This window comes from Danio rerio, chromosome 20 (genome assembly GCF_052040795.2).
Source record: "Danio rerio strain M-AB ecotype USA chromosome 20, GRCz13ab, whole genome shotgun sequence".
In the NCBI taxonomy this organism is placed as follows: domain Eukaryota; kingdom Metazoa; phylum Chordata; class Actinopteri; order Cypriniformes; family Danionidae; genus Danio; species Danio rerio.
In genome coordinates, this window is record NC_141040.1 from 41,839,337 (window position 1) to 41,859,323 (window position 19,987).

Genomic DNA, 19,987 nt, shown 5'->3' on the forward strand with positions numbered 1-19,987 from the left:
AGTTTGTACGCAGCGGATGCCCTTCCAGCCGCAACCCATCTCTGGGAAAGTCATTTCATTTTATTATACATAAATTCATTTGAAAGCTAATTTGATTTGTTTTCTTTGTATTTATGGATTTCTTTGGTTGCTATCAACATCCGTTGATAATTTCAAGTCAGCAACATCTTTAAAAATAGGTTTTCAACGAAAAATGGTGACATCTTTACTTATAGTACTTATTTTCCCTCCTGTACATCTGGCAAGATTTCGTTATCATCTGTTACCATCTATAGATTCTGTGTCCCATCAGAACATATTATACACAAACGAACAGATAACATTCATACAATCTACAAATGTGCCTTTTTAACAGAAAACTGTGAAATAGGTTTCAAACCGAAAGTCTTATTTTTCATGAGAAAAAAAAAAAGATTTGTTTTATGAATTAAAGTTCAATACATTTCAACACAATTGATTTATTATTAAATACTGGCTTATTATCTGCCTATTATTAAGATATTGGCTGTTTATTAGTACCTAAAAAATATAATTTTTTTCTATACCCTGATCCTAACCAAAACCTAAACCTACTACTACTAATTATTAATAAGCAGTTTACTGAGCTTTTTATTAATAGAATTGTACATTTAAAATAAAGTGTAACCTGATGTTTTAATGTAATTAAAAATACATTGTTAAATAAAATAAACTGATGTTGCAAGACCATTTGGCTTTTAAAAAATTCTGTTACTACAATATTGTTTAATTTATAAAACCTCTGAACCCTGAATACAGTATGTGAGTGTTCTTAAGTAATTTTGCCTAATTTAAAAAGCGTTTAAGTTTCCCCTGAATAAATCAGTTAAACAGTTGTACCTATATACGTATTTGTATATAAAACACAGTTGCTTTGTTCTGCAATTTTTGATTGCTTTATTTTTACTGTATTTTTATTGTATCGGGGTGCTGCTGGAGGGGCATAAAACATATGTCAGAATAGTTGGCGGTTCATTCTGCTCTGGCGACCCCTGATAAATAAGGGACTAAGCCAAAGGAAAGTGAAAGAATGAATTTTTTTTTTTTTTTTGTATATTTGCTTTATTTGTTGTCAGTAGTAGTCCTAAAGGTTAATTATCAAACTAATGTTCAAACGAATGCCATTTGCTAGTCATCGTCATCTTTGTAATGAGACAAAAGTATCATCACAGGTATTAATCAAAGTTTTTATGACATGACCTTTTATACCAAATCAGATGTGGATTAGTTAGATAGAAGCAGTCTTATGTTGCATTGCTATAATTTTGCGATTAGACAAAAAAAGATTTGTATTGAGTCAAAAATATCTGATTTTATTTTATGCCAAAAAATATTTAAATATTAAGTATAGATCATGTTCCACAAAGCTATTTTGTAATTTTATTTCTGTAAAGCTATCAAAACTTACTTTCACATCTAACACACGAATATCCTATCAGAAAAGTCTAGTGGCTGGTAATTACCTTTTTACATTGTATTTTATAATGTTAATGTTGTTGTGGTGGTGTGTTTACAATACATAGATGAATATGGCCACGGTGTGAATACACCACACAATTATGATCTTATTGCCACATTATATCATCATGATAACAAGATATTGTTGCCTTCAGTGATTTGCTGAAGATACAGTAAATACCAAAATATAAGTCTGTATGAAGCAAGAGATAGTGATGACAAATGATGACGTGTGTAGGTGCTGTAGTGCTGTTCCATTTCTTAGAGGTAAAATTTGAAACCCTTCCCCTTCACACTCTGTTTCAAGGGCCAAGAGGAAAGGGGTAGGGGTACAAAAATAGAATTGAGATTGTGCCTATTTTGACAAACATTATCAGACATTAAGTAAACTCAACTAAAACTAATACTGCATCCCATTGAACTAAAGTATAATTTGAAAGAATTCTCACTTTAGTTCTGAATAGGCTACTGCACAACAGTGAAGACTTGACGTCACTGTGCACAGCGTGACCTGCCAACCTCCGTCCAAAGATCTCATAATCTGTGTTGACATTTTTTGATTAACAATAGGACAGTTATGAAACCATATTTGAATCTGGGGGCAATTGTAATGAATGAATAATATTTCCTCATTATCTGTGGGATAAGAGTGGGAGGTTTCTGAGAAGGGACGTCTAATTGGCAGAAGCAGGACAAAGGTAAGCAGGAGGCAGACAGATGTGTGCGTCCGCTCTCTTCATTACATTGATTGGGGAGACTTTGATGTCTGCAAACAAGTCCAAACATCAGTGCCTGCACCAGTGTTTGGTCCATTGCATTGTAAACAAAACAGCATTTTAATGAGGCGCTGATAGTCTATTTATAGGTTTCTACAGTGCACTTTGCTACAATGTCATGCTGGTGTACGTACACAAAGCCAACTCGCCCTAATTACAAAGGATCTTGTTGCAGATCGGACAAGAGATTGATAAGGGAAAAGGGATTAGCGTGACTTTCCCCACAAAACCCCAATCATGACAATAAATGTATCCAAATGACAGATATATTGCTTTTTTGCGCAGTCTGTGAACTGCATTAAGACTTGTGGTTGAGTGCCTTAAGCTTTCTTTTCAAATGTGGTTGAATTACGGTTGTCATTGCACATTTATTGGCTATAAGCTACGCCATGAACTTTCTTAAGTTAACAGAAAATCGAAAGAGGCATATAGAAAGCAGCCACAGGAGCCACAAGTCCATCACCTCAGCAGGCCTCTCCACAGTCACCGCTTGTTTTTTTTCCTACTGCGTTTGTGAAAGGCAGTATTTCTTTGTTAATTCATTTTACACATGTTTGGTCTTGGGTTACTTTATGAACGTGCTTAAAACTGCTTATGTTTTAGGCTTTCTAATATGCATAATTCTGATTGGTCGATCACAACACTCAGAAATCTAGATTTATCAAAAAGCCAAAAGACCCTTTCACACAGTAATACCGGTTAATACTTTAGCCGTAAATGTAAAAAAAGCGCTGTTCACACAGGCAAAGACGTTGCAAATTTTTCCGGAAAAGACCATTTACATATCAATTCCAAAATACAGGCAAATCTGACAACATTAACCAGAAATGACCTCTAAATGGCTGCGCTGGTATTCATAAACCTATAAAGGTCAGACAGAGATGGTTTCACTTTTATTGAAAGCTTTAGCATTCATGCAGCTGCTTTGTCACAGAGACATCCAAAGGCAGAAGCACGGACTGCAGCTAAATCTTTACACATTTGACTACTTTACAAATTTTGGGGATGGATAAGTATTAACAACTTCGATAAAAACATATGGAGGAACACTTTGCATCTCAGCATGTACATAAAATGTGTGTACTGGCGCTCACCAGAGTACTTCTTCACGTGCCCAGGGCTCAAGCAACTGAAGCAGAGCTTGAAAGTAAACAAACAACGGTTTATGATAAGCATTTTATCAGTAATTTGCAGATGTGAATGCATCTAAATGATCTGATTGGCTGTAATAGATGTCTCACGTCTTTCCGGTAATTTTCCTTCTGCGTTCATTTTTTTGTCAAAATTTTAATTTGAGAATTAAAATATATGTCTTTAGGTAATATATACTGTTGAAGTCAAAATTATTAGCCGTCCTTTTGAATTTTATTATGTTTAAAAGTATTTCACAGTATTATCGCAGTATTTCCTATAATATATATATATATATATTAGAGAAAGTTTTGTTTTATTTTAGCTAGGATAAAAGCATTTTTTAATGTTTTTTTTAAAAATTGTAATGTAATGGGCAGCACAAATGTCTTGATACCTCAGGCTGTTAATGCTGCCATCCAGTCTGCAAATCTCTCGCAAGCCTCCATTCTTAATGTAAGCCCAAACCATGATTTTTCCTTCACCAAACTTGACTGATTTCTGTGAGAATCTTGAGTCCATGTGGGTTCCAACTGGTCTTCTGCAGTATTTGTGATGATTGAGATGCAGTTTAATAGATGATTCATCAAACAAATCTACCTTCTGCCACTTTTCCAATTGATCAACTACAGTAGAATCAAGTAATTATTATAATTGCTCTACATCCTCACAAGATTGACGACAAGACTTTTGTCAAATAGTGTATATGTAAAAGCAACTTTAATCCCTAGTGTCTTCTTTTCCACTGCCTCAGATCAGGGTGAGCATTTACTATGTGATGTATAATTTGTATTGCCATTCCTATTCTGGACTTTTTTTTTTTTTTGCTGTCAATGGACAGTCAGATAGTTCTATTTATTTTAAAATATGACAGGGTAAGTAATTAATAACAGAATTTTTATTTTGGGGTAAACTAATTCTTTAATACAGATGCACATGGCACCATCTTAAACTCAGATCAATATTTAAATTCAATATAATTTTAACAAAAAACAAAAGTTTTTTGCATGTTTGCATTTATTCATATGAGCTATTTCGAGTAGTCATTGAATAATAGTGAAACTGAATAATGTACAGTGAGCTGATTATAATCACAGACCCTAAGAAAACCCAAATTAAATTGGCTGAGATGAGTAATTGTACACTACCCCTTATTTGCTTAGCAAACATGTTTTCCAAGTGTGAGATGGGGTGTCTAATCTGTGTTTTCAAGACATTTTGGCACTCTATCATACTAATAAACACATTTCACCGAGATCTACTATTGCACATATTTGTTAGATCTGAAATCTGAGCTTTGCATGTCAGAGAGCTTAGGGGCTAGCGGACTGAGATGAAGTTTTGGGTTGCTGGTGGGATCGCTCGTCCACAACCACACACACAAGCATCTCACTCAAGAGCACTTATACTGTGAACAAGTCTACATGGGCTCTGGAAAGTCTTGAACACTCCCCACCGCTAACCACAAACTGCCGAGCACTCCTGCACTCTGGCAGACCCCAGCAAACCCCACAGTAGGTGAAGAGCCTGCACAGCGGTCAGCGGGCCCTTATATTTTCTTTGCATTTTCTCGTTTTGCTCCTGGGGCTCAGGTCAAGTTAGATAAATACGAGGCTTTGAATATTTTAGAGAAAAAAGAAGGATCTTACACACATCAACTTTAAGATCCCGATGTGTTTAAGCCGTAAAAAAAGAAACAACACGCTGCTTATAAGTGGATTTGGCGGGTGAGTGACAGTAGGTCCAAAAACGACTTACACACCCAGTTTTTTTTTACCTATAAATTATTCATATTTATATTTTAATTATGCTTTTAGTTGAAGGCAGCAGTCTGTATTTAGTAGATTGCATTTAATACACTTTACAGTTTATGGATTTGAGGTATTAGAGGTAATTTGGTTAGTTTAGGTAACAATTCATACTATTAACTATTGGATTATTACCTGCCTATTGTTAAGATATTAACTGTTCATTAGTAGTTATAAAGTATGATCTTATTCTTCATCCCTAATTATTAATAAACAGTTATTTAGTAGTTTATTAATCTAGTAGTGTAAGTTAATAGTTTGTTTATACTGTGAATTGTCACCTAAACTAAATTGTGACCAAAACTTCTCCATTATTCAAAAAAAAAAAAAAAAGTTTCTGTATTGGCCATTATTCAGATTTCTGTTTTGGTTCTAAAGCGATAACATACTGGTAATAGGTGGACCTTGCTAAAATTTTATGCCGTATGCGACAGTAGGACCAGTTAGATAAATACAAGGCTTTGAATATTTCCGAGAAAAAAGAAGGATCTTACACACATCAATTTGAAGATCCTGATGTGTTTAAGGCATAAAAAAACAACAACACTCTGCTTATAGGTGGAGTTATGAATATGTATATAATATGAATATGTATATTTCAATTATTTTTTTTTTTTTTACTTGAAGGCAGCAGTCTGATTGCACTTAATACACATTATAGTTTATGAGTTGAGGTAATTTTGTTAGTTTAGGTAACAATTCATGCTATTAACTACACTGTTACTTGACATTACTTAAAATACCAATTTTTGGCATCAAAGTGTGTTTAACTTACTCATTAGGTTGCAAAAAAACATTTAACTAATATTTTAATTCCTCTGAACTTAGAATTTTATATTCTGCAAACGATTCACCATGTCTGTTTTTAATGATTGGTTGCGCTTGAAATACTGCCTTGACAACTGCTCTGATTGGTCGATATATGTTTTATGACCCAAGGTGGTCATTTTGCTTGTGATGCTGAACTTTGCTAAAACATGTTATAGGTGTATTGGGTAAGCTAAATTGTTTGTAGTGTATGTCCTGGTCCTCCAGGTTGGGGGTTGAGCTAATGACCCACCACAAAAAAATTAGATGTTATGAAACACCAACATGATACGGCTAAATATCAACTTCGATGTAAGCGACCCTGGGAGTAAGGGAGTAAGTAAAGTAAATAATAAAAGCAAAAAAATTTGGAAGTTTAGTCTATTAGCTGTTTTAAGTTATCTATAATTAAACATTTAAGTTATTTCAATGAAGAGACCAGATTTGGTCAACTCAGTTAATTGAGTTGTCTAGAATCACTGATCTTGAACTTTATCCCTGAAACCCAAAACCTAAACTGGACTTCTACTTTACTAACTACTAATAAACAGTTAATAAGTAGTTTATTAATAGTAATGTTAGTTTATGTTTGTTATGGTTTTTCCCAGTTGCTTTGTTACATTACTCAGATCAGAACTGAAATTTGCAAAACAGTAGTGCATTTGTTAAAACATCGCGAAATAGCAAAACAGCATGGATTACCATCTCTTGCTCAAAACCTTTAGTTCATCTCTCAAAACTAAATTTCTGTGTCAATGAACATGTCAGTGCCTTCAGAATGACAAGTCCTTGTGTCATTGTGTACAGATGAGACAGTCAAATTAGTTAGTTTTCAACAGTGTATACTCTAAAGGGTTTTCTGATGTAAACTGTGGTGAAATTAGAATTTTTGGCTGTAATTTGTTGCCAGAATATGTCATTGTGATAGAGAAAAAGAAAAATACAGCTCTGCATAGCACAAAGAAAAAACTAAATAAAAGTAGAAATGTGAACTTATCTTGAGATGCACCTTCATTAGAAAAAATAAGGTTCACCAGGGGAAAATTTACCAAATTTTAGACAGATTAAAAAAAAAACATCTAACAGACATGTATAGAAAAATCCATTGTGAAAAAATATGATGACTTGTTCAGTTATTTACTATAAGACTTATGCCATGAACAAAGGATTAAATGTTGTGGAATGTGAGACTACTCAACAGAGAACAAAAAAATTAAAAGTGTGACCTAAAAGTCTACATTATTCAAAAAGCTGAGCTGGTATCATATCAGTTTCTGTATTGGCTATTATTCAGATTTCTGTTTTGGTTCGAGCTGGTAATAAGTGGATCTGGCTAGGATATGATGGCGTATGTGACAGACTAAACATATAACTGTCCAGTTTTATGGCTAAAGTTTTGCATGCTATAACTATTGTCCCTCGATCTTAAAAAAAATTACCTTATCTCAGGCAATATAAGGATAAACCAAGGATATAAGTTCACACGAATCATGCTGGCCCCTGCAATGTTGTGCAGTCAGTATATCTGTTTAATCCTCATTCCTCCTTCCTCTTAATGGCTAGTTCTGGGAATCATTTGTGTGCCTGTGGCAGGGGATTTTCCACTGTAAACCTCTTTGGCAGCCCCTTATTGTATCATAATGTAGGTTTTATGGGGGCAACTTTTTTGTTGGTCTGCTACTGTCTGACATCTCTCAAACAGTGATGGACTCAAATGGCCAATTATAGGTTACAGTAAAACCCTTTCGACAGGGCTTGGAGGCTTATGTTTTTGAAGGGTTATTTATATAGCCTATGCTGTATCATATTGTATTCCTGATATTGAAAATGAACTGTAATGTTTATTCGCCTTATTTTTGGACTGTCAGTTAAATGAGTAATTGTAGGAGACGCAAGTTGTCGTGTCACATTTCAGGCTTTGAGTCAAAAGATACATTGGGATAGATAGACAGACAGATTAGAATATAATAGAATAGAATAGAATAGAATAGAATAGAATAGAATAGAATAGAATAGAATAGAATAGAATAGGTATTAGTTATAGAGATTAGAGAAGGTATTCTTGATATCAAATATCTTATTATCTTAATCATTTTTAAGTAATTAATATGGTTTTGTGTCAAAACTCCAGAAAAACAATTTGGACAGTCAAATGATCAATAAAGAATATAATATATTAGAAAAGAGACAACAGAAGAGAATAGAAGAAAATAGAATAGAAGAGAAAAAGCTTTTTTTTTTTACCAAATTGTGATACTAAAAATTTTATTTTTAGTATCAACAATTGTTACAACAATGCACTATTATATTATATAATATTTCATTATATTATATTTCATTATATTATATTATATTATATTATATTATATTATATTATATTATATTATATTATATTTCATTATATTATATTTCATTATTATATTATATTATATTATATTATATTATATTATATTATATTTCATTATATTATATTATATTATATTATATTATATTATATTATATTTCATTATATTATATTATATTATGTTATATTATATTATATTATATTATATTTCATTATATTATATTTCATTATATTATATTATATTTCATTATATTATATTATATTATATTATATTATATTATATTATATTATATTATATTATATTATATTATATTATATTTCATTATATTATATTATATTATATTATATTATATTATATTATATTATATTATATTATATTATATTTCATTATTTTATATTATATTATATTATATTATATTATATTATATTATATTATATTATATTATATTATATTATATTATTTTAAAAAATTGAAGATGCGAGTTGTTACATATAATTCCTTCTTTAAAATCCACTTTTATTTTGTTCAAATGGATGCATTTTATCTTTGCTGACCACTTTTCTACACATAGAAAAGATTTAATAAATATTTTAAAACATTTATTTTGTGAAATATATCATTAACCAAATAAATTTGGATTGTTCCCCAGCAGTTGGCAAATTTAATTTTTTATTTAATTTTACATTTTTTAAGTGCAAAAAGTAAATTGTTTAAGCTGTTCTTTTTTTTTACTTATTGCCAGTTGTGTTTCTCTGTTCATGTGACACACTAATGATCAATCTACAGGTTATTTAGTGCTATAACATGCTTAGGTTTGAAGTAAATCAGGTTTAAATAGCAAACGTTTCTGTGGGGATGAAAGTAACACTGTTATTAATGTCCCGCTGCTAAAAGACATACGTTATTTTTTGCTTCCATATTAGAGTTTGCAATGTTTGGATTTAGTTGCTTTAAAAAAATAATGCACATTAATAATAAAGAATAATCAAAAATTGTAGAAAATGCTGACATTTTGCATTGTTTAATTCCTTTTGAAATATTTGATAGAAGTGAAATAGCCGTTTAATGTTATTATTATTTTTTTTTTTTGCAAAAATAAAGGGCAAACTATGTTTGTAGTGAACATTAATAAAGTCAAAGTTAGATTTGTTTAAAATGAACAAGAGTAAATAGTAAATCTAGCACATATTTTTGTGTTACTTTTTTTTTTTTTGTTTGTTTGTTTCGTCCCTGCTCTCCCCATACAGACCTGTAGCCAGCCTGGTAAAAGAGGTGGTTCCTTTTTCTCAAAAAGTGGACCCAATTATTTGTTGTTTGCCTCATTTTCTATTTAATTATGAGGTTTAAATACTGGATTTTAAAGACATTTTAAGTACTTTTTTTGTTTAAATAGCTTGTCGGATGTTCATTAGAACCAAATTTTTTTCATGTACCAAAACATATTCTTAAAGATTTTGAAAAACATACCTCAAAATACTAATTTATTACATAATTTACCATTAAGAAAATAAATATGCTGATTTATTTGACAAATAACAATCTTCCTCAGTTAGAGTTTGGACATTTGAAAAAAAAAGAAAACAATAATAAAGAGCTTCACAATTTTTCTATGTTTTTCCTCATGTCAAAAAGCTCAATTGAAAATTCATATAACTGCCTGTCTATTAAAATTTACTATAGGCTGCCTTTGGTGCTTAACACCTTTTTATTGTTCATTGTTTGTTTCAAGAATAAGGTCCAAGATTTAGTTAAATGTTTTCTCTTTAAACAAAACAGTGAGTCAGTTGTCAAAGATAATTTAACTTTTGTCAGATGATGGACTTGCATTGGCCAGAGCTGATTAGCTAAATTCACAGCAGTTAACAAAGGATTCCCTTTGGTCTTAAAGCCTTCTTTGTTGGGTTATTTTTTAACAATTTATGGTGGAATAGCAGTCAAAATAGGACTAATGAGGTCTCGTATGGGACAAATTCTGGACCTTTGTCAGTGGAGAGTGGGTCTTTCGAACCACCTGAAATCTCTGTCTACGGGCCTGCCAAATAAATCGGTAGGCTATATCCCAACAAATGTTTACATTTTAAAATAAAAAAACTAATCTCTGACACACAACAGAACTGACGTTTTTTATTGTGTGTTTTTTTCTTAGCAACTTACATTTTAAAGCATATAATAACTTTATTCGAAAAGAAACGAAATCAATAATCTCAAACCACTGAGCATGCGTGTGTACCAATAACAGGCACATACAAGCTGCTCCACACACACAGAGACAGCGATGCTTGTTCCTATAGCAACAGCCTCTCGCGCACATCCGCCGCCTCCAGCCTCGTCTTTACCGGATCCGCGCGGCCTCTCCTCCTCCTCCCCACCGCACAGCAGCATCCCTCCGTCGACAGGACATTTCCTCACACGGAAATACGACGGGGGAAGGAAAATGGCGCTCATCCCATCACAGATCCTCAGAGTAGCGATCCTCCTCTCTTATTTTTCCATCCTCTGCAATTACAAAGCCATAGACATGCCCGCGCATCAAACATACGGCGGTAGCTGGAAGTTTCTTACGTTCATAGATTTGGTAAGTGCATGTGCATCGTTCCCATGCAGTGCCTGGTTATATTTCTCTCCATAATGCATTATCAGGCCCCTGTTATGCCGAAACGAGTCCAAACGCCAACACGAGTAGTCTTACGTCATGTTTACCGATCATTAAACGTTAATCGCATGACGTAACCACTTTTTTTTAATCTGTGATGATGATGTCGTCATGCTTTTAATATCTCGCATTCTCGTGAATAATGAAGGTATTTCGAAGGGTTGCGCGCTGAACTGCGATCAGTTAAATAGTTATGAAGATAAATGAAGGATGCACTTGCAGTTTTGGATTTAAACGGCAGCATCCTTGTCTTTTGTTCTGGCTCCATCTGTTAGAGTGAATGCAGGTCACATTAGGCGCCAGCATCTGTACGCATGCACGCACGCACATACGCTTCGACTGTTATGACAGTCTGTGAGCCAATGACTCATGTTTTCCATATAAACAGCCCATTTCTCCCCCTTTTTTTGAACAGTGATTTTTTAAATAGCAATAAAAGTTGTTTTGTTACACTTCACGTTTCCACATCTGTTCCAGTGCGCTATTTGCTTTTTTTCTTCTTCTTCTTCTTCTTCATTTATGCCTGGGAATAATCTCACACACAGATATGTTCTGTATACAGATGTGTATACGGATATGATTATTGTGGATTAAGCTTTTTAAACTTACTTTCTGTTTTGTTTCATGATTATGTTTTCTCTCTAAATCCTTAATCTAGGACTCCAGCAACATTATTGTACATTATTATTCAAACATGTTTTTTTTTTATGAAATTAAAAGTATTAGTGAGCAAGGATGCACTGAATTCATCAGAATGGACAAACTATATGACACTTATTAAAACCCTTACATTATTTTAGGGTATCAGGGCATCCGCTGTGTACAACATATGCTGGATAGGTTGGCAGTTTATTCAGCTGTGGCAAACCCTGATTAATAAAGGGACTAAGTCGATAAGAAAATTAATAAATGAACGTTATTTTAAATGCATTATTTATGTATTGATCATATATCCATAATTAAAAAGATTTTACATTATAAAATGTAATAAAATAGCAAGTTATTTAAAATATTAACACTTTTTTTATGTAATCCAGTCTTTCCTTTTTCCAGGTATGCATGACATTATCATACTTATATTTATATATATAAACATTTTTGGATACAAACTATTGTCACACTGAATGAAATATCAGTGTGTGTCGTCTGTAAATCAATTCAAGTGTATAATAGTTATTCTTAATGTACACTCTCCGGCCAAGTGATTAGGTAAACCTGTCCAACTGCTCGTCAATGCAAATTTTTAATCAGCCAATCACGTGAGAGCATCTCAATCAATGCATTTAGGCATGTGGACATGGTCAAGATGATCTGCTGCGGTTCAAACCGAGCATCAGAGTGGTGAAGAAAGGTGATTTGAATGACTTTAAACGTGGCATGGTTGTTGGTGCCAGACGGGCTGGTCTGAGTATTGCAGAAACTGCTGATCTACTGGGATTTTCTTGCACAACCATCTCTAGGGTTTACGGAGAATGGTCAGAAAAAAAGAAAATATTAAGTAAGTGGCAGTTCTGTGGGCGCAAATGCCTTGTTGATGCCAGAGGTCAGAGGAGAATGGCCAGATTGGTTCGACTGATAGAAAGGCAGCAGTAACTCAAATAATCACTGGTTACTACCGAGGTATGCAGAAGAGCATTTATAAATGCACAACACGTCCAACCTTGAGGCGGATGGGCTACACCAGCAGAAGACCACACCAGGTGCCACTCCTGTCAGCTAAGAACAGGAAACTGAGGCTACAATTTGCACAGGCTCACCAAAATTGGACAATAGTAGATTGAAAAAACGTTGACTGGTCTGATATGTCTCAAATTCTGCTGCGATATTCAGATGGTAGGGCTAGAATTTGGGTCAAAAACATTAAAGCATGGATCCATCCTGCCTTTTTTCAACGGCTCAGGCTGGTGGTGGTGGTGTAATGGTGTGGGGGATATTTTCTTGGCACACTTTGGGCCCTAATTGACCCTAATTGGGTACTAATTGAGCACTGTGTCAACGCCCAAGCCTACCTGAGTATTGTTGCTGACCATGTCCATCCCTTTATGACCACAGAGTTCCCATCGTCTGATAGCTACTTCCTGCAGGATAATGCACCATATCATAAAGCGTGAATTATCTCAGACTGGTTTCTTAAACATGACAATGAGTTCACTGTACTCAAATGGCCTCCACAGTCACCAGACTCAATCTAATAGAGCACATTTGGGATTCACATAATGGATGTGCAGCTGACAAATCCGCAGCTATATGTGACGCTATCATGTCAATATGGACCAAAATCTCTGAGGAATATTTACAGTATCTTGTTGAACCTATGCCACGAGGGCTTAAGGCAGCTCTAAAGGCAAAAGGGGATCCAATCTGTTACTATTCAGGTGTACCTAATAAAGTGGCCGGTGAGTGTATAAACAGTATGTACATTAATTTAGTCAATGTGTAACATTATAATTTTTTTGCTCAAAATAAAACATAGAAGACATTTAATGTATTTAAAAAGTAAGGTAACATATATTCTCTTTTAATAAATGTAGCTTCAATACACATATCTTTATATAAATGTAGCAATTACATAAATGTAGCCTTTCATAGTCCATAAACCCAGAAGAACTTGACTTACTTTTATCCCAAGCATAGAGAGCTAGCAAAGTGATGTATTGTTGTGCTGCTTTGTGTAATAGTATAATGATTAATTATGACAGCATTTAAGGACCTCTTGACACCGCTCATAACGCTGCTATAATGAACGTAGATGATGAGGCTGTCTGAAACTAATATTAGATCAGACGATAAATACGTCATGTTCGGAGAAGCAGATTATCTCATCCTGGCGCGAGAAATGCAAGTACGTCTGGATCAAATACTTGCCCTGTGATATCCAAAAAACTGATCTACTCCACTATAGCACAAGCTACTACATTTATTAACACTCAGAGTGATACCATTGTGTTAACTGTTCCACTTTGATTCGGGGCATTTATGTTTTCACCAGGCCTCATTAATGATTAAATGTAGGGCTTCAGATTTGGATTTCCATTCCCACAATAGGACACTTGAGGAGCCTGGCGTAAAGCTGAGCTCTCTGTGTCATACAGGAAGTGCCTGGTCAAGTGTGGCCGAAAGCTTTCAGCGATCCGACAGTGAGATACCCATGGATTAATTAGCAGGGTTTAATTAGCGCAGATGCACAGGTTTTCGGAGTGTATCATTACCGTGATGAAAGGCAGCCTATATTTTTGCGAATGCTTTGCAACTTTAATTATAAAATCTTTGATCTCTCAGAATGAAGAATTGCTGTTAATTTACTCACCCTCAGGCTGTCGGAGATGTAGGTGCTGTTTTTTTTTTTTTTTTTTTTTAGCAGAACATTAAAGAAGATTTTTAGCAGAAATCTTAGTCCTTGGTGATTCGTATAAGGCAAATCAACAGCTACTGGCACATACAGTATGAGAGTCAAGAAATAGATACACAGGCAACACACCGTTAATACACATAGCTTCTGATGATGCAATGAAGTCTTCTGAAGTGTGTGCAAGAAATTGAAGTAAATTAAACAGACCCCTTTCACACCCTTAAACTGATTTCACCAAGCAGGACATGTTGCTGGATCAACATCTATGTTGATCCTGGAACAACATGCCAATAAGAATTAAGAGATATGTTTACCGTTTATGTTAGGTTTGGGTATATGCACGTCTAAATGAGTGTTATCCAACTATTATTCTCCTCTGATTTTGGGAATAATTTGAGTTATGGTTGGGTTTAGTGGTAGGGAATAGGTTTAGTGGTAGGGAATAGGATTACATTTCCAAACAAAAATCATGTTCCAGGATCAACATTGATGTTAATCCACTGATTTAAAACAGCTGGGTTCATAATAACCCAACAGGTAACCCAAAAGTGGGTTGGTACAACATCGACCTGCTGTTGGATTAATTTTAACTTAATCCATTGGGTCATTAAGGCAAACCCAACAAAAAGAAATTATATCCTAACTAGGTGATTTGTTATGCGATTCAGTAAATATTTAGATTGACCCAACATAGCAATCCAATATTTTTACCCATTCTGTTGGGTAAAATTATTAAACTTCTTTTTGAGTGCAGGATCGCATCATACTTGGCAAAATCATGACGTGACTTTTCACATTTCTGGGTTTCTCAGCATTGGAAGTCATCATAGTTGGGTAAATGTAGAAAGCAGTGAATGGGAGAGTGCCACAAATACATTTAGATTGTACAAATATCTCCACAATAGTGTTATCACCACTTTCAGAAGAAGAAAAAATGTGTTAACTATTGAGCAAATTATTAACTATTGAGTGTAAACTTTTTTTTTTTTTGTAATTTGTGAAGTTTATTTATAAACTAATTTCAAGAGGATCACGTGCTTATGATTGCTTGCGGCTGGCCCTGCATTATCCAATTTATCATTCGCCTATCAGATGACTCATAAACCACTATAACGGCCTTAGGTTTCATACCACAGTCATCTTCGTTTTGAAGAACTAACGGGCTCGAGGATCTTTTGAGCTTAGGGCTCTCTCCCGAGACAGCATGCCAAACAAGCTTTATAATCAATCATCAGTTAAGTGTAAACTCTTGAAGCTGCAACTATGATGTATAGCTTTATAAATGCATGTGTTTTTTTTTAATCAAAAAAATTTAAACTGTTCAAGGATTTAATAAGCTGATGACCACTGAAAGCATCTTCACAATCTTTCGCAAAGGATCCATTAACAGCAGTGTTTTCATTTTGAGTGAACGTTGGTTTTAAAGACATCATTTATTCTCCCTTGTATGGTTTTAAACTGTTATAAGTATCATCTGTTGAAAACAAAAGAAGGTATTTTGAAGAATGCTGGTTAATGGCACCAATTGACTTCATTAATTAATTCATTTATTAATTTTCTTTTCATTTCATTCATTCATTATCTTCTCTTTTCAGTGAAAAGGGAAGGTTGACTAAATTATGAAAGAATTTTCTATTTGGGTGAACTGTCCCTTTAAGACACAGCAGAGGAAAAGATTTATTAGAAAAAGTTGCACATTTGAGTTTGCATGTTCTCTCCATGTTTGCGTGGGTTTCCTTTGGGTGCTTCGGTTTCCCCCACAGTCCAAAGACATGCGCTATAAGTCAACTGGATGAACTAAATTGACTGTAGTGTATGAGTGTGTGTGTATGTGAGTGTGTCTGGGTATTTCCCAGTGCTAGGTTGCAGCTGAAAGGGCGTCCACTGTTTAAAACGTATTCCGGAATAGTTGGTGGTTCATTCCGCTGTGGTGATCCTTGATAAATAAGAGACTAAGCTAAATGAAAATGAATGAAGTTAATCCTAATTCTTAATTTTGTAGTTTCAAAAGCCACTGTTTCTGCATTATACTATACAGCAGTTTGTTGTTTGCCAATTATTATCATTCCCAGCCTCAAACAAGCAAATACACTGCATTTCATGCAGACTTGAGTCTCGGTCCAGAAATCCTTGTGGTCGTTTATAAGCACAAAACAAGACTTTGTATAGCTTATAAATGATTTTATGCTTTTATTGGCTTCATGTGCTCGCACTATGGCTGTTTTTTAACTCTCAAATGATGTGAGAAAAGGGTGGATGTCCATTTTTAGCTGAAGATTAAAAGCATTGGTGAGGGTAGAGTAAGAAAAATAGATCATTTAGGCAGCTGGTAATAGGGATTTAAGACGGTTCCAATAAAAGATTGGTTTTGGACCAATCTAGCATTTTATATGAAGCCTTATAGTAGGGCTTCTCCTTTCTTCAGACACCAGGAAACAAATTTAGGAGCAGAAAGATAATGAGGAATGAAATATTAAACAGTGTATTAATGGGAGACTTTTTTTGCATGAGGAGATATAATAAAGAAACCCTCATAATTCCATAATGTCTTCCCATCTTAAATTAATGTCAAAGCAATCTCCTAACGCTCTCATCAAGAATGTTCACTAATGGAAAATGGGCTGTATAAAAAAAGACATATTAGCTTAAGACGAGAAGTAGGTTATAAAGGAAAGGTTGTATATTAAATGATTCCAGTGGCGGTTTTCTTGCAGCCTGTCATGTGTAGAGACATTTTACAGCTTGTCAACTGTATCTGCATATTGTTCTGTTTCCTGTGATCTGAGTTTGTTTGCTCTTGGAAAATGATGGCACTTAGAAATATTCGTATGCTATTTTGAGAGGACCAAAGATGAATGCATGGCTTTCATCAAGTTTCCCTTCAACTTCTCTTTGTGTTTCTTTTAAAAGACAGCTTTGATTTGTATGTCAATGAGAGGCCTTCATAAAAAAGTAAAGAAAAGAAAATTTGATTTTGTCTAGTTATTTCACTGAACAATATGGACCTAACCACATTTTAGATCGCTTCTGCTCTTTTCATTTAAGGCTTTAAATATAAGGTTTGATTAATAAAAAAAAATCTTAAGTGTTGCCAACAGACATTTTATTATACTCTCATAGTCTTGACTTTAAAATTGGTTAACAGGGTCATATACAGCCATTCTCAACCTTTTCTCAAGTCTTTTCTCTTTCTTTTGTCTGGTTTCTCTTGGATCCTGTGAGATATCCAGGTTTTGTAACCTTTTTGTTCTGCCACTCCTCAATTGCAAACTTTACTAATAAGTAGGCCCACAAGGAATCTGCGTTCACAGAAATCCGCAGATGTTAAGCCCATTATTGAGTCTATTTATTTACTTGTGTAAATGTGTCTACATTTATATTTTGATTTGATTATGATTTCTTTACAATACAGTTTTAAAAGTCATATTTTGTCTTTTAGTAGATATATTATATGATAAACTTGCTTTGTTTACGAAATAAGTGGATCTAATTGGATTAGCATTGTAAAGTAAAAAGGTATAATTTTTTTATTTCCTATTTTAAGTTTTTAGTTACAATTCTCCCAAAATCCTTAAGCATAAATCCGCAAATTTTTACTAAATTCTTCGGAGAAATATAATTTTTTTTCCCGCAGATTCTGTCTGGCTCTAGTTATCCGTGACTAGTAAAATAATAATAATAGAAAAAATTAAGACAACGACAATTGAACTAAGATAAAATAAACAATGTTTTACATTTACGCAGGTACAATGCAAAAATATAGTTACTCCATGGCAGATTGATCTGCTTGTTTTAAGAAAATACTTACTTCATTTTGACTTAAAACAAAACAAAACGTTTTTCTTGTCTATAAAATGGCGCTAGATCAATGGTCTCAAACTCAATTCCTGGAGGGCCGCAGCTCTGCACAGTTCAGGTCCAACCACCTCCAACTCACACCTGACTTGAACACTTTGGTTAGTTTAGTTAGATTATTTGGATCAGCTGTGTTTGATTAGGCTTGGAGCAGAACTGTGCAGAGCTGCGGACCTCCAGGAATCGAGTTCGAGACCTATGCTCTAAATTTAAGAATTTGTAGATTTTTGTACTAGAAACAAGACAAAACCTCTATGTAAGAACAGTTTAATTCTTTGATATATGAAAATTGTGGATCTGTCGTTTGTAGTTTGAAAAACAGTTCGTCACATCAGCTAATACATTTACCTAATAGACCCATTTCACATTTCCGGGTGAAAATGTCAATGGGAATCATCGATGGGAAAACGTAGAGCACAGTAAATAGGAGAATGCAACAATTTTTTTACAGTCTTATTTGCTCAAATAATAAAAGAAAACTCCACAATGGTATTGTTGAGACTTTCAGAAAAAGGTAAAAAAAATTGTGCGAATGATAACAGTAGACAAAAAAGAGATAAATCTCGAGTTTACTGTTAGCTGCATTAGAAATGCCTGACTCAAGCGGTAATTTTTATTTTTTTTTTTTTGTCATTTGAAGCAAAGATTATGCAATACATAAATATATACATATAAATATCCATACGTTTAAAAAAAATCTAAATATAAAAAATTTTCAAGGATTTAATATGCTGATGACCGTTAAACGCGTCATTACAGGCTTGGGTCCATACGCTGATATGCACGTTTTTTTCAACTGTTTGTTAACTCCAGATATAACAGACTACTTTTACATGAATACCTACCAACATTTTGATGCCTTTTGTATGTATTTGTCCATCCAAAAAGCTCCTAAAGACCTGAGAGAGTAAGTTAGCACCCACATTTCTTGAGACGTAAAAATGCTTAGTTCCACACAGTTCCTTCGCAACACAAATCAAAGCTAATATAATCATTTTACATATTTAAGTGGAATGAACATAAAATCGCCTCACAGCAAGAAGGTTGCTGGTTCAAGTCCCGGCTGGGTCAGTTGGCATTTCTGTGTGGAGTTTGCACATTCTCCCTGTGTTCGCATGGATTTCCTCCGTGTGCTTTGGTTTCCCCTACAGTCCAAAGACATGCGGTATAGGTGAATTGTATAAACTAAATTGGCCGTAGTGTATGAGTGTGAATGAGGGTGTATGAATGTTTCCGAGTACTGGGTTGCAGAGAGTGGTTAATTTGAACATTTAACCCATGAATCTGATTAACAGTGATCTGTATTTATCATGCCAATTCAAATGTACACCTACAAAAAACACCTTGTGCTTTGATTTACTGTCTTCTAACCAGTACGTTATGATTCTCTATCTCAGGTTATTCAGGCGGTGTTTTTCGGAGTGTGTGTCCTGACTGACCTATCGAGCCTTTTGACAAAAGGCAGCGCCAGTATGGAGCAAGAGAGACAGCTGAGGAAGCTGATTGGCTTACGTGATTGGATGATGGCTGTTCTGGCCTTTCCCGTTGGGGTGGTATGTATAAATCAGATTTGTCATTTTGCATACATAAACTAATTGAGCGAGATCAGTCAAAATACACTTTATTTATGTTACTTGGACTCACATACAGTGATTGCGAGCAGGCCTGTCGGCTTAATGACGGTATGTTGATGTTCAGATAACATCAATGCTTAGAATCAACACTGAAAATTGGATCGAAATTGAATATAAATGCCAATAAGGCAAAGTGAAACCATGCAAAAACTA

General features: G+C 34.1%; 1 protein-coding gene across 5 annotated transcripts in view; it reads left to right on the plus strand.

Annotated features, from left to right (window-relative positions):
* Positions 1–19,987, plus strand: part of aig1 (androgen induced 1) — a 260,128-nt gene that overhangs the window by 148,609 nt on the left and 91,532 nt on the right. For 4 of the 5 annotated variants that reach the window (XM_087298557.1, XM_087298558.1, XM_087298559.1 and 1 more), the window contains one exon: positions 19,598–19,753. In XM_087298557.1, coding sequence (XP_087154683.1) covers positions 19,598–19,753 — 156 coding nt within the window. Of the gene's footprint in view, positions 1–10,606; positions 10,919–19,597; positions 19,754–19,987 lie in introns of those variants that run through there. The other variant, XM_087298561.1, reaches the window with a different exon arrangement.